This window comes from Arachis ipaensis, chromosome B05 (assembly GCF_000816755.2).
Source record: "Arachis ipaensis cultivar K30076 chromosome B05, Araip1.1, whole genome shotgun sequence".
In the NCBI taxonomy this organism is placed as follows: domain Eukaryota; kingdom Viridiplantae; phylum Streptophyta; class Magnoliopsida; order Fabales; family Fabaceae; genus Arachis; species Arachis ipaensis.
Window position 1 is genome coordinate 21,199,883 of NC_029789.2, and position 15,597 is coordinate 21,215,479.

Sequence of the window (15,597 nt, forward strand, 5' to 3'; positions counted from 1 at the left end):
ATAATTTACACATTTAGTATTAGAGAATGACAATAATTTGCTATTATCTTGTAATGGTAGAATTATGACATATTAGATAATAGATACTAACGTGTCACTTAACTATTGAATTAGAATAAATAATTTTCTTTAAAATTTTTAATTGGGACAAATAGTCTCTTATAAATACAATATCATTTCTTTTTCTTCTTTTTTTTTTCTCTCACTTTTACCTTTCTAAATGAAACTATTTACCAACCGAACATTGTTCCATTCTATTCTTCTTAACATACCATGTAATAAGAATAAGATTAAAATCATTTTCTGATTTAGAATTAGGGTTTCAGTTTTAGATGATGTTGTCACCTATCCTTCCTTATATGTATTATTCATTATTGATATTGTCGATATTACTACTTATTAAAATGCATACGGTATCAACATTATTGATTAATGACAAAATTAATCCAAAATGTCATTATAGGAAAAGTCTAGGGGTAACAACTTTATTAAATTTCGACCAGCATCTAACCAGCAAAAGAAAAGTGAGTAATCTCATATTATTGGATAAAATCTCACACTATTAAAAACATCATTAATGGCTACTTAATAGTTACAAATCACAAAAATTACTGTCCCCTAACACTCCTTGTCATTATATATGTTGATTAAGATTCACGAACTTTAATATTACTATTCTATTTATCCATCACAAAAAGATATATAAAAATAAACGAACAACACGAGAGTTATATATTTTTTTTATCTTTTTTTTTCCTATTTTTTTGAATGACACACTACAACATTTTTGAGCTATTGCAACATGTGCGATAAATAACCCTTAAAAAGTGTTGTCTAAAGTGGTTAAAAGCATCACTTAAAATTTATTACAAAAAAATAAAGCTAATACAACACCTTATTAATAAGTGTTATTTTTGATCAATTTAAAAAACATATAAAAAACGTTGCTTTAATAAATTAAACAAACAACATTTATAATATTTATATATTACACTTATCAAATGTTGCTATATTAAATATACAAAAATAACTATTATAAAAATAATATATTACTTTTTCTAAAAGTTGCCTTTAGATTTATTTTAAACTTCACGTTTCAAGTGTTGCTTAAAATTTTTTAATATTTTTTAAAAAACAAAAATAAACTATATGGTGTGCAGAGAAAGAGAAAAAGTGGGAGAAGAAAACCCCAATCCATTCCAAAATGTTTCGTTCCTAAAACCACAACCCTAAAAAAATTCCTAAAATATTTCAATTAATAAAATCACAAAATCCTCAATCCATTCCAAATGTTTCGTTCCTCTGTTGTTCTTCAATCCATTTGATGACGATGCGCATTTCTTTATTGAGCTTCGATCTCAATCTCTGCTCGCTAATGAGCTTCGATTTTTTTCTTCTCGTGAATGTGCTTCGATCTTCACTGCTCGTCAATGTGCTTCGATCCTCTGCTCCTCTCCTCGTTGAGCTTCGATTCTCTACTCGTTGAGATTTGATCATCTGCTTGTTGAGCTTCAATCCTCTCCTTCTCTACTTCTCTTGTTGACCTTCCAAGCTTTTAATCACAACCACATTAATATATTTGGTTATTAAGTATCTTAAAAATATTAATCAAAATTATTTATATTTTTTTAATGGCCTTGCTAATAGTGTTTAAAAGCTTTTGTTCCCTCTATGTACAAAATTCATGAATGTGATTTGCAGCAATATATCAAAAGATGGACAGCTACAAAGAATAAAATGGCAGTAGTATTAATAGTGCTTTTGTTTATATAAAACTTGCACTCTCTTGTGTATATAAAAGCTGCACTAAGTGCAGAATCAGATTGATTTTATGCAAGTCACAATTCATTTTCATTCATACTCTTTCTCATCTCTTCTGGTCTCTCCTTCTTAATTAAATTGATTCCTTCACTCATATTTGGGTATACGCAGCTAAACACTAAGTGCAAATTGTTGCGGCATGACCTCGTAAGTCCATCTTATACTTATTTGCTTTTACATGTTTATGTTATTCTTTTGCACTTTTTTATGTAACAAAATACTGATTGTTTTATTAAAAAATTAAAATATAAAAGCATTTTTATTTTAAAATATATCTTTTCAAAAGTAATTATTAATATTTTTTTTAGAATAATAAAAGAATTATTAATATTTCTTTTAAAATATAAAATCATTTTTTTAATATTTCTTTTTATATATTTTATATTGAGCAACCGTGCATATATAGCAAGTTTCAGATTCCATTTTGATAAAAGAAAATTGTTTTTAGCTGGTGTTTAAGACCATAATCATTTTTAGTTTAATAGTAATATCACTATGAATAATTAGGTTTTCCCAGGACTCATCCAAGAACTGGATGAGTTTACCAAGACATAGCCAAGAGTTTAGAGACGACGTTAATAGATTCTTGGACTATGCTTAATCCGTTGAAAATCCTCAAGGAGAGGAAATTCTATGTCCTTGTGCAAAATATTGCAACTTCCTTTGGGGTCAAAGAGAGTCTATTTATAGCGATTTAATATGCTTTGGATTTGTCAAGGGCTATACACAATGGGTTAATCATGGAAAAAGTATAATTGGTATGGATGTCGATACTGGTGATACCGATGAGATTTATTCATGCGATGACATTGAAGGCTTGCTAGACGAAAGGTTTAGGAATGTGGCAGATGTTGAGGGAGAAAAAGAAGGTATGAACGAAGATGCAAAGAAGTTCTATAATTTGGTTGACGAGGCTAGCAAGGAACTATATCCTGGTTGCAAGGGATTTTCTACGTTATCTTTCACCATCCGACTATACTTGTTGAAGTGTCTAAATGGATGGAACAATGCCTCGTTCACTTCCCTCCTGGAGTTGTTGAAAGAGGCTATTCCTAACTTGAATCTCCCTTCTTCTTTCAACAAAGCTAAGGCTATGGTGAGAGATTTAGGTCTTGATTATAAAAAGATTGATGCATGCCCAAATGACTGCATGCTATATTGGAAAGAGCACGAGAATGAAATATGTTGCCATGAATGTGAAACTTCTCGTTGGATTGAGCCTGCGGTAGTTGAAGGTGACATATCTTCAAAGAAAGCTCACAACATTCCTGCAAAGACATTACGGCACTTTCCCCTAATTCTCAGGCTTCAAAGGCTATTCATGTGCTCAAAGACCGCTAAGAATATGAGTTGGCATCAGGAATAGCGTAAAAAGGATGGAAAGCTAAAGCATCCTGCCGATGGTCAATCATGGAAAGATTTTGATAACCGACATTCAGAATTCGCCAAGGAACCTCGTAACTTGAGACTTGGTTTGGCGAGCGATGGATTCAATCCGTTTCGAACCATGAGTATATCTCATAGCACATGGCCGGTTATTTTAATGACTTATAACTTGCCACCATGGATGTGCATGAAACAAGAATACTTCATGCTTTCTCTGTTGATCCCGGGACCAAAATCGCCAGGAAATGATATTGACGTGTACCTGCAACCATTGATTGAGGAATTGAAGGAGTTATGGGAACTTGGGATAGAAACATACGATGCCGCAAGAAATAAAACTTTTCAAATGCATGCAGCTCTCTTATGGACAATTAGTGATTTTCCTGCATATGCAATGTTATCCGGGTGGAGTACAAAGGGGAAACTAGCTTGCCCTTCTTGTAACTATGGGACTTGTTCTAGTTATCTTACACATAGTCAGAAGATGTGTTATATGGGTCATCGTATTTTTTTGCCCGAGGAACATCCATGGAGAACTAATAAGAGGTCATTTAATGGAAAAGAAGAACATCGAAAAGCTCCACCGTTGCTAGAGGGCATGGAATTTTTAAGTCTTAGATTCTATGGAGAATTCCTTTGGGAAGACAAAAAAAAATGTGAATGAAGGCCCGTGGAGGAAAAGGTCAATCTTTTTTGATTTACCTTACTCGAAGTATAACACATCAAAACACAATCTTGATGTAATGCATATAGAAAAGAATATAGTTGATAGTATTCTTGGAACTCTCTTGGATATATCTGGCAAGACAAAAGACCACCTAAATGCTCGATATGACTTGCAAGAAATAGGCATTCGTAAGAATCTTCATCCAAAAGAAATAAGAGGTCATAGAAAAGTGAAGTTTGCAAAATCATGTTTCTCCATGACTAAAGCTGAGAAATCAATTTTTTGTGATGTCTTGAAGAAAGAAAAGCTACCTGATGGTGCTGCCTCAAATATTTCTCGATGTGTGAATCTTGCAGAAAGAAAAGTATCTGGTTACAAGACTCATGATACCCATTTTATGCTACATTATTTACTGCAAATTCCCATCAAAAGTATACTTCCAGATTCGGTCGCAATCCCTTTAATTCAGCTTGGCTCTTTTTTTCGTCAGTTATGTCAAAAGGTTATCACATTAGAAGAGATAAATCAATTGGAAGCAGAGATTGTGATAACACTATGCCAATTGGAGAGGATTTTTCCTCTTTCATTTTTTGACATAATGATGCATTTGCCTATTCATTTGGCTAATGAAGTGAGACTAGGCGGCCCAGTTCAATTTCGGTGGATGCATCCTCCCGAAAGATACATGTGTACTTTGAAGTCATATGTTCGAAATAGAAGTCGTCCTGAAGGATCTATTGCGGAGGCCTACTTGGTTGATGAGTGTTTGACTTTTTGCTCACGTTATTTACATGATGGTGTTCAAACAAAATTGAATAGAATACCCCGGAATAATGATGCTAATGACTTTGAAGCGAAAATTCCACATTCATTTCCAATTTTGTTTCCTAAGAAAGGCTGTCCATTGGGAGCAAAGAAGGGTGAGCTTTTTTCTCTTGACGACAAGTCTCGAAACCAAGCCCATAGTTATATATTATTGAACTGTGGAAAAATTGAAGACTATGTTAGGTAACTGTCCATTTATTGAACTGTCCATTTCTTTTAATTTTTTTAATTATGAATCATAGTATTATATCTAGGTTTTACTTACGAAAATCCTAATTTTGGATTTAGAGAGCATGAGGCTGATCAACAAGGAACAAGTTGGGTGAAAGCTAAGAACCATATTATGACCTTTTCCTCATGGTTTAAAGGACGTGCCATGCGTCAGAATGTTCCAGATTGGATTAAGGAGCTTTCTAGAGGGCCCAACAAGATTGCAAAAAGATATTTGGGGTATTTTATCAATGGGTATAGATTTCATACTAGGCAACGTGAGGCAAGACGCAAGACGCAAAATAGTGGTGTAACTTTAGTTGCGTTGACTACGAGCTTTGCAAGTGCAAAGGATCCAAATCCAATTCGTGCAAAAGTTTCCTACTATGGCAGAATAAATTATATAATTGAGTTAGACTACTTTGACAATTTTAAGGTTGTGTTGTTTAGATGTGACTGGTATGAGACTCAAGAGGATGGCTATGGCTCTTCATATGTTCAATTTAACAGAAAATGCTATCAAGAACAGCCTTTTGTGTTGGCATGTCAAGTACACCAATGCTTCTATGTGTAAGATCCATTTGATCAAAATAAACATTATGTTATGAAGTCAATTCCAAGGGATTTATTTAACATAGGTGACGAAGCTGATGTTGATCCCCAAGCTATTTATGAAAAAGAGCCATATGACCAGTCAATGGGTCCTTCTATACCCAATGATAATGGTGAAATTGATTTGATTAGGGGTGACTTGCACGAAGTTGTTATAGATGCTTCAAAAGGAGTTCTTCTTTCACAAGAAGATAACACAGAATCAGAAGATAATTCCGAAGACGACATTGAATGATTTATACTTTTTTCTTCATTACACTAAATAGTAGGGAAGTGGAATGAAAGATGTATATACTTTAACTTTTTAATTGCATTAAACAGTAGGGAAGTGGAATGAAAGATGTATCACTTTTTTTTATATATGTGTCTTATGGCATGCCTTCTTGTTTATTTCTATTAAATAGTAGTTTTCTTCTTTTTTATTAACATACAACAGCTATAGCATAACTGGTTAATTTTATTTCCTTTTTATTTTTAAGGTTCTAATAGAATATGTTTATTTTGTTTTATTTCAGAAATACAATGGAAACAAGAACTACTCCAAAGCGGAGAAGACTGGTAAAACAGTATCAAAGCAACAAGGAATTCATGCAGAAAAATACAGCAGAAATTCCTAAGAAGCAGCATTTTATCTCTCCCATGATGGCTGGTGGTCATGGACAAAAGAGAGTGACTCCTATGCCTTCTAAGCAAAGCACTCAAAAAGAAGTCCCAATTTCCAAAAGAATGAAAAGTACGCCAAACTAGAAAATTGTAGCTAGTGAAGAAGAATCAGAAAATCTTAAAAAGCGTCCATCCATGGGTATGGATAAATTTTTGGAGACATATGGGATTCATTTGGAAAGAGAAGATGACGATTTTGAACCAAGTGTTGAAAACGAAAGATCTATTCAAGAAAAGCAACAAAATCTTAGGAAGATAAATACAAAATCAAGTTGTCAAGCCATGACACTTGATACATTTTTGGAGACAAATGGGATTCATGTGGAAGGAGAGGAGGAACATAGTGGAGCAAATGCTAATGAAGTTGGAGATGATGATGATGATTTCTCGGATGATGAGGACTATGTTGGTGAATATGAAGATGCAGTTCTTCATGGTGATGACAATCACCTTATGGAAACTAACAATGTTAAAGGTGCTGTACTTTATACATAATTATCATTTTACTTATTCATTAGCATGTATAGCTATATAATTTATTTAAATGGTTAAATTGCACATATTTATAGATACTCCAAAGACTAGAAGGACACGAGAAAAAACAAGGTGTGCTAAAATTCATGCAAGAAGTTGGGAAGAAAGAGAAGAGGTGACTTTTTATGAAGGACAAGCAGTGGGACCAACTCCAAGAAGAGTGAAGGATTTAACTTACTTTATTGGAACAATGGGAAGGAATAGTGATTTCATAACATTGATGTACACTAGTTAGAAAGCTGTGCCCCTCAAAGTCAAAAAGCGCATATGGAAATATATTAACGTAAGTGTTTTATTTCTCATCTATTTTTTATGATCTGAAAATTTTCAATTTTGTATGGCTTAGCTATAGTTTTGTGAAAATATATAGCTGTTGTTTTATGCTGCAGTTGTCTTTGTTTTTAGTGTTCTTGAATTGTCATTTTTAAATTTTGTTTTGTACTTTTTCGTAGTCAAAGTTCATTCTTCCAAAAGAGGGGAAAGGGTGGGTGATGACTGGTGTTCGAGAAGCTTGGAAAGGTTACAAAACAAGAATCAAGGGAAAGCATTTTGAGATATATAACAACATTGAAGATATGCTGAAAAATTGCCCTTTAGATATTCCAGAAGTTCAATTTCGAAAGTTAATTGCATATTGGAGTATTCCTTCTGTTAAGGTGAGTTGTAGAATAAATAATTCTGTTTCTTTGTCTTTTTGATGCTTTTGGTTTATTACATATAACTCCCTTTAATTTTGTTGGGTATAGGCTCTATCTCGTTTAAATTCTGAAAATCGTAAAAAGCAACAACATCAACATCGAATGGGACCTATAAGTTTTGCAAGAGTGCGTAATGAAATGGTAATAATTTTGATTTTTTATAAGTTTTTTCTTGTTGTATAATGACCATCTTAAAACTAGATAAATATTATTTTTGGCCATTTTTAATACTCTTTTCCCTTACTTGTAGCGTGAAATGAATGAGAACAAAGAAGACCCATCACAGGTTGATGTGTTTGTTGCAACTCGAACTGGACGAAAAGGAAAAGATCTTGATTCAGGAACACAAGCTGTTATTGTAAGTCATAATAAGTTGAAGCAGAACTGCCTTAATTTACAAATTGATCTGAAGTAGAACTGCCTTAATTTACAGTATCATTTTAAGTCAGATTGTCCTATATAAAACTTAAGATCCTATCCTGAACATAAAATCCTGGATTCACCATGATCTTAACCCTATTTGGACCCTGTGATCTCTGCCTATCATTAACCATATCTTCCATGTATTGAGGATCAAAGCTCCTATTCTCTTCTACCCTTAAGATTCCCAATGGAGGGTTGAAAGAAAATGCCAACAAATGCAGCAACCATATGCATTTTGCTGCCACAAAGAAAGCTTGAAGAATAATGCTGCATTCCTACTAGTCGACAAGAAAAGTTCCCCCAATGAAGTTCTCATCTCAGAAACTTCCATTAATGCTGCATCCCTACTCTCATTTGCTTCCATTAACTCCCTCTTGAATGTCTCAATTGAAACTGTTCACATGTCCTTAAGAACTTGAGAAACTTCCTCAGATTCAGTTATGTTTGGGGGACTCATCATCACATTCTTGCTATGCTTCTTCTTGAACTGAGGAAATAGCCATGACATAACACCTTTACTTTTAGGCTGTTTTAGAAAGAAGCATGAGAATCAGTGAGTGAAACAAGCTAAAATTGTTATGTTTTCTTTTAATAGGATAAACTTAAGAGCCACCAAGAAGCTGGAGACACTCCCGAGAAAGCATTTACTACAGTATTTGGCAAAGAACAACCAGGAAGAGTTCGATGTTATGGGAGGACAATCACAAAAACATCTCTGCAGAAAGAACGGAAGATTGCTAAAATTAAGCAACAACATGCAGAGACTATAAGTTCAATAAAAACTGAACTTCATGAGACAAAAGATAGAGTCCAAAGTTTGGAGGATCTTGTGAAGCTTCTCTTGCAACAGAGTTCTCTTGGCACAAATATTGATGAAATACTGTCTTTATTACAAGCCAAGGAATCAACACATGATATAAATAGTAAGCAATGTCCGAATGGCAACGATCGTCCTTCCTCATCAACTCGTGATCCAAAATGATGACCAGGTATAACAAAAAAATTTGCAGTAATTTTTGTGATTTATCATTTATTGGGAATGGACTATCAACATTTTTGGCATTTGCTTTCTCTGTCTTCTGCCATCTTACTTCATGGTGGCTTCTGCAATACACTCTTGCTATTTTTAATCAATCATCTTTTTTTCTTTTTCCTTTTAATTACTTATTTTTGTAGCGTTGTGCTACTGTGAGGAAGAAATTTTTTTCCTTATTGTTGAAATAATGTGGCTATGTTGGGGAGTGATGCGTGTTGTCACTGCAACAGACTCTAGTAACTGCTGTTTCATTCGCAGGAATGACAAAAATTGTCAAGGGAGTTGTTTCATATCTTTATCTTTTCATTTTTCCCCCTTCAAATTTATGTTTCAATCATTTATTTCTCTGTTGCTTTCTCTCAAACATAAATTAATTAATTTTATATGATAGTGATAATAAAACAATAATTATTAAAAAATAAAAGAGAAAAATCTAATATAGCAGCAACGTTATTTCCTTCCACACCAAACAGTTATGTGAGTGAAGTCTCTTCCTGTGACCTTGTTCCTTCTAATTCTATGATTCTAAATAAGAACTACTAAGCTAATACTTTTTTGGAGCAATCATCATTATCTGAATTGCATTTCTCTTTTTCAGTTTACTCAGGTACTTCATCAAACACATACCATGCATCATTTTCCGTTATTGCACCTTTTATGTTTCAATTTTTTTTTAAATGCAACTTTAACTAAACCCCAATTCATTTATGTGTTTGTTTTTCATTTGGGAACTTCTGCTTTTATATGCTGTAACTTTATAAGTTGTTTCAATGGATTCTACATTAAAAAATTGAAGTATATGGATCCTGAATTATTTTGTTCCTTTGATTTTATTCTATTAGTGTTGTTTTACTATTTTATGGATAATCATATGGTTAGAACTTTGAACAATTTGGGAGTTTTCTGACACCTGTATTTTCAGCTGACACAGGTTAAGAATTATTGCCTTAATAGGGAAGTTTGATGTTACTCGCACATAGTTATTAGGGGAGTATAACAATGGCTACTGCAGCAGTTATTGGACTCAGTGGAGGCAATAGGATTTTGAGTTCATCATACCATTACTCTGATGTTACCAAAAAGCTTTCATTTGGCACTGATTTTGGATCCACACACTATCAGATTGTTCCAACAAAGTCAAGCATAGATATAAAATATGCAAATAGATTGACATCTTTTTGATAAATATTAATTACTATTTTGTTATGACAATTATTGTTAGACAAGAATTTTATTATTTTGTTGAGAATTATTGATGAATATGTATTAGAAATACTAATTGGACTTTTTAATATCTATTTTAATTAGAATTTTATTATTAGTTGTTTTGTCTCTTTTATAATTATTTTTTATTATGCACAAATTTATTTATTAATTAAAATAATTACACATGTATGAACAAAAAATTTTATTGTAAATTTTATTTTTTATATTTTTATTACAAAAATAATTTTTATTTTTATCAAAAAAGCAACCCTTTTATTAGTTGCATATTTTGAATATTAGACAACACTTGTATAGGTTGCATATCCAAAAGAAAAGGCAACACTTGTATAGGTTACATATCCAAAAGAAAAGGCAATACTTTAAAGGGTTGCATATTCAAAACTAATAGGCAACACTTCAAAGGATTGCAAATTCCAACTTATAAGCAACACATAAAAGAGTTGCATTTTATTGCAAATAGACAACACTTCAAAGGATTGCAAATTCCAACTTATAAGCAACACGTAAAAGAGTTGCATTTTATTGCAAATAGACAACAGTTTTTAGTAGTGACCAAAATACGAGAGAAGAGACAACACTGCAAAAGTGTTGTCTCAAACACACCTTTGAAGTGTTGTTGTTTTTCAACCAAAGGCAACACTTACCAAGTGTTGCTCTCAAAAGCGTTGCTTTTGAAACAAAAAAGTGTTGCCTTGATATAAGGCAACGGCTGCATATGCAACGCCGACAAAAAACGTTGCCTTAGGCCCAAAAGTGTTGCCATTGATCAAAAGCAACTTTTTGTCAGCCTTTAGGCAACACTTTTTAAATGTTGCTTCAACTTGAAAACGTTGTAGTGACATGGTTCATAGGTCAACTCTCATTCTGCAGCAGCAGTTATTAATGCTAATTCAATAATTTGTTAAACATTTTGCTTAACTAGGATGACTTTGAACTAACTTATTCATTAATTTTTTATTAACATGTAACTTTAAAATTTAGGTGAAAGATTGAAGGAAATAGTTAATCATAAAATTGAAGAATTGATAAAAATAAATCATGAGTATATATATTTAAATAGATTTTTAAGAAATTTGGGATCTGATGTTTTCATTTGGGTTAAGTATGATTTTGGTTCCTAAGGTATAGGTCGAAAATTTTTTTTTCGTTCCCAACCTTTTTTTGCATACAAAATCCTCCCTATGGTTTAACTTAATTTTAAAATCGTTCTTTTTACCAAAATTTTAATTTTTATAACCAAATTACTCCTAACTAAAAAATTATAAAATAAAACAAAACACAAAAAAGGCATAGAGCATTTAAAGTTGAGAGAGAAAGAGAATCCCGAGGAGGCTTGGCGTTGGGATGGGTGGGAGAGGAAGTGGGATTGGAGTAGGAAGCATTGTGATCGGAGGAGGGGTGTTCGATGGGGAGGCCTTCGAATTCATCCTCATCCCATAAATCGAAGGTGGTGGGCGGCAGTTTTGGGAGATCGGATGGTGCAGGTTTGGGATCGGGTTGGGAATCGATAGGGGTAGGAGGAGTGAGGTCAATTGTAAGAGGTTGGGAAGATGGAGAGCGAAGAGTGGTGGGATCGATAGAAGCGTCTTCAAGTTCGTCGTCTTCAGCTTCGAATCCCTCGATGTGGCGCATGGCACTATGACGTGTTCTGGGAAGGGAGAGGTGGCGCTTTTGGTGGCTGCTAGCCTTCGACGGACGGCGAAGGGGAGGAAGAACGAGGGTAGAACCAACCCACTGAGGGCGGCGGCGACCAGAGATTGATGGCTTCTGTTTCTTCTACTTCTGATTTTCATTCTGTTTTTATTGTTGTTGTGCTTCTGATTCTATTTCTTTGAATTCATTGTTTTTGTGTTTCTGATTTTATTGTTCTTTGATTTCTTGTGTTTTTTTTTTTTTTCTTATTGTGCTATTGATGATGAAAAAGAAGAAAAAGAAGAAGAGATACTGTTGTGATGGAGAGGAACTGGGTATTTTAGTGAAGGAGAAGGGTATTTTAGTCCGAATGGCGATTTTAAAATTAAGTTAAATCTTAGGGACGATTTTGTATGCAAAAAAAGATTGGAGATGAAAAAAATTTTCGGCTTATACCTTAGGGACCAAAATCGTACTTAATCCTTTTCGTTGTTAAGAAAATTTTATTACATTGAGGTCTTTGAACTTTACAAAATTAAGACATATGACGTTTGTTTTAGTGTACATGTCCATCAAGATATAAACACGGTAGTACATATGTGGTGTTTGTTTACTGAAACATAAAATCATTAAAGACACAGTCATATGCAACATAACTGGTAGCACGAATCTCCACACTTTCGTACTGTTGTACCAGCAAGTGTATTGAGTCATCCAAGTAATATCTGAGTGAGTCAGGGTCGATCCCACGAAGATTGTTGACTTGAAGCAAGCTATAGTTATCTTGCAAGTTTTGGTCAGGCGAGATCAGAAGGTTGATTATGTTTAAATGCAATTTGATTGTAAATTTGAATGAAATAAAAAAAAAGGAATAGGGTTGAGAATTATTATAATAGGATGCTAATACTTTATATCCATCTTCTACATTCTTAAGTATATCTAAAGGGATTTTGTCAGAGAATTAAGAATTTCTTAAGACTAAACCACCACAAATAATCTTAAAATATTTAAAATGTCGAACAAAAAATAACTTTCAAGGATTTTTTGGTGACTTTTCAAGGATTAAAACGAAAAAATATTTAAGATAGTTTAAAATTTGAAAAAGAAACTAAATATTATATATACATATTTAAAAAGATTTTAAAAGTTTGATTTTGATGTAACTTTTAAAAGTAAGATAATTAAAATAAGACATTTTTATCACTAAAATTTAGTAATTGTACATCATACATTTATTTGTATTTTGTTCACTAGCGGATGAAAGTTTCTAAAAAAATAAAAATAAAAATAGAGATTTAAAAATTGAATTTTATTATTTTTGTACATACTTTTTTAATTGCTATAAAGATGAGAAGAAGAAGCATCGCAACAGGCATCATCATCGCTATGGTGATGATTAAATCAAAATACCTGTGGTCACTTTGTGAATGGAGGTCATCCCATAGTTCTCTACTAAATAAAGGGTTGGCCCATTATTGTGTCACTTTTCAGTGTGTTTTGGCTGTTACTGTGATTTCTTGAGCTTTGAAGAATTGTTTCCCTATATTAAATGTGTTCTCTTTGGCTTTCTTGTTCTCAACTTACATATAAAATCATGATGATAATATATTATATAGACCTAATGTTTGAGTTTGGTGTTAGCAGCTTTCTATTTCATGATCACAAGTACTTATCTTTTAAGATACTATTCAGTTCAGTACTTCAGTAATGCACTTTGTATTTTTGTATAAAAACATCATTTAAAGACTACGTTAACACCCAAATCTTTCTAAACACTAGCTATTAACCTTTCTAAACATCATCTAAATACTAAATAAAAGAAAATGTATAAACAGTCAATATTTTGTTTAGAATGTAGTCATTTTTTTCCCATTTAATAACTCAGCATTGCTAGGGGGGATTTTTTTTATTTAAATTAAATAAATATAGTATTTATGAAAATAAATAAACGTTGAAGTAATTACAAAAATACATCTTCAGTCATATCTCGAATGCTGAAGATCATTGTCGAAAATGATCACATCTCGGATGCACAGACCCCGTTCTTTGATAGGGCGTCTATGAGTCATATCTCGGATGCAACCGTGATATAAAAATGAGCATATATCGGATACACTGCATCCGAGATAAACGCAGATTCCTAATGCACCCCTCAGCATCTGAAATATCGTCAAGATTATAATTAGGGTCTCAACACCCAAGATATGTGTATTATGATATAGATGTCTCTGTACCCAATATATGTTGTAGAATAAGTCTATTTATAGAGACCATCCCAATACCTCGTCTCACACAATTCACAAACCATTATTCTCTTTCTCTTCTTTCTGTTTTGTTCTGATGGAGAATAATCAATTCTTCTTTATGGTGGTTTATCCCAATGGAATAGTCAGACACGGTGATAAAAGAGTGATTTTTTAGTCTGACAAGACTGTCATGTTGCACACTTACTGGGTTGATAGCCTGGATGCGCAATCTGACGTAGCTGGACATCATCGTAAGGTGTACATCGGAACTGTTGACATAACGTTAAAGGATCTTAATTAATTAAATGATACACCAATGCATGGAAAAAAAATACATAAACCAGACTCTATCGTACCTGTTCAAATGTCAATGCATCGATACGATAACGCAGACTCTGGATCCTGTCATCATGACAATCTCTGTTTGCTACCCTAGCCCTGCCAACCTACGCAGATCAAAGATAGTTTAACAAAATTTCATTAATTATATTCCCAATATCTATTACGTGTCTACTACATGGTAATTAAAAATTAATTACAATATGCACATACCTATAAGCAAGTGGGAACCTGACCACGTCGTACCCCGCCGGACTAAAAGACGGGAACTTATGGTAGATCCACGATACAAGAAGCGACATACAACCCGCAATGTCTGTCACATCACGCGATGCCATGGTGCACAACGAGTGGTACGTATGACAGAGCAGTGCAGACCCTATGACAACTGGCTGCACCGATCAAAATCCTCCAACAGCAGTAGCCATCTTAAAAGCACAAGTGTAGCCGACTTGTTCGTGAACCGAAAGCCCCCCAATCAGCATCATCAAGCAGCATCGGGCATACTGACAGAGTGTCTCAGGGGCTGATCCATCAGGAGTGTGTGTCATCCGGTCCCTAAGCCACGTCATCCTGACCCCAAAAACCTGCTTCCCTCCCTCCAGCTATGGTGGTAGTCTGGCGCCCAATAAATCCTCAACCCACTCCCATGTCGGGTATCTGTGCAACTGCTGGAAGTCTCTAGTACAACCCCCAACGGGCTCTCCAGCAGTGCGTAGTCCAATGTGGTAGGCAATATCCTAGAGCGTAATGTTGGCCTCACCCCATGGAAGGTGGAACGTATGGGTCTCCGGCCTCCACCGCTCGACAAATGTAGAGATCAAGAAATTGTTAAACCTAAAATCCCTCAACTTTACTGCATGCCCAAATCCCGCCACCCATATATAGGGCAACATGATGGGCGGCAGCGGGAGACCGAGGGTCACACGGCGTGGCAAATGTAACCGTAATCTCTGCAATTCCCAAAATAGATAACCAGTGCATATTAATTATATCTAAACAATTAATTGTTGCTAAACATTTCTAAAACTTATAATCCACCTAGATAAGCATTTACATTAAATGTAACATATATATATATATATTTATTTTACTAACAAGTTCAACAAGAGTTACTTATTTTATTCTTTTAACTTAACTCACAATTAAGTACTTATTTGATTTATTTAACTTAAACAATTATTTTCAATTGTACAAAGCATGCAATGATCCCAGGTATACCAAACAAACTAATGTAACTTTTCTAACTTTGTCAACTCACTGTACCCTACTCCACTA

At 33.7% G+C, this 15,597-nt stretch overlaps 2 protein-coding genes across 3 annotated transcripts; both read left to right on the forward strand.

The window, feature by feature from the left end:
- LOC110271831 lies at window positions 1,893-10,154 on the forward strand. 2 transcript variants are annotated; one of them, XM_021123346.1, is made up of 7 exons: window positions 1,893-1,968; window positions 6,754-7,001; window positions 7,171-7,374; window positions 7,465-7,557; window positions 7,667-7,774; window positions 8,435-8,828; window positions 9,798-10,154. In XM_021123346.1, exons 3-6 carry the CDS (start codon window positions 7,210-7,212, stop codon window positions 8,819-8,821), a joined length of 753 nt encoding a protein of 250 aa, XP_020979005.1. In that variant the 5' UTR covers window positions 1,893-1,968; window positions 6,754-7,001; window positions 7,171-7,209; the 3' UTR covers window positions 8,822-8,828; window positions 9,798-10,154. The 2 variants fall into 2 exon arrangements, with proteins under 2 accessions (XP_020979005.1, XP_020979006.1); XM_021123347.1 differs by having other exon boundaries at window positions 1,925-1,958.
- Window positions 3,365-5,756, forward strand: LOC107640353. Its single transcript, XM_016343879.1, has 4 exons — window positions 3,365-3,710; window positions 3,961-4,882; window positions 4,988-5,459; window positions 5,520-5,756. Exons 1-4 carry the CDS (start codon window positions 3,365-3,367, stop codon window positions 5,754-5,756), a joined length of 1,977 nt encoding a protein of 658 aa, XP_016199365.1.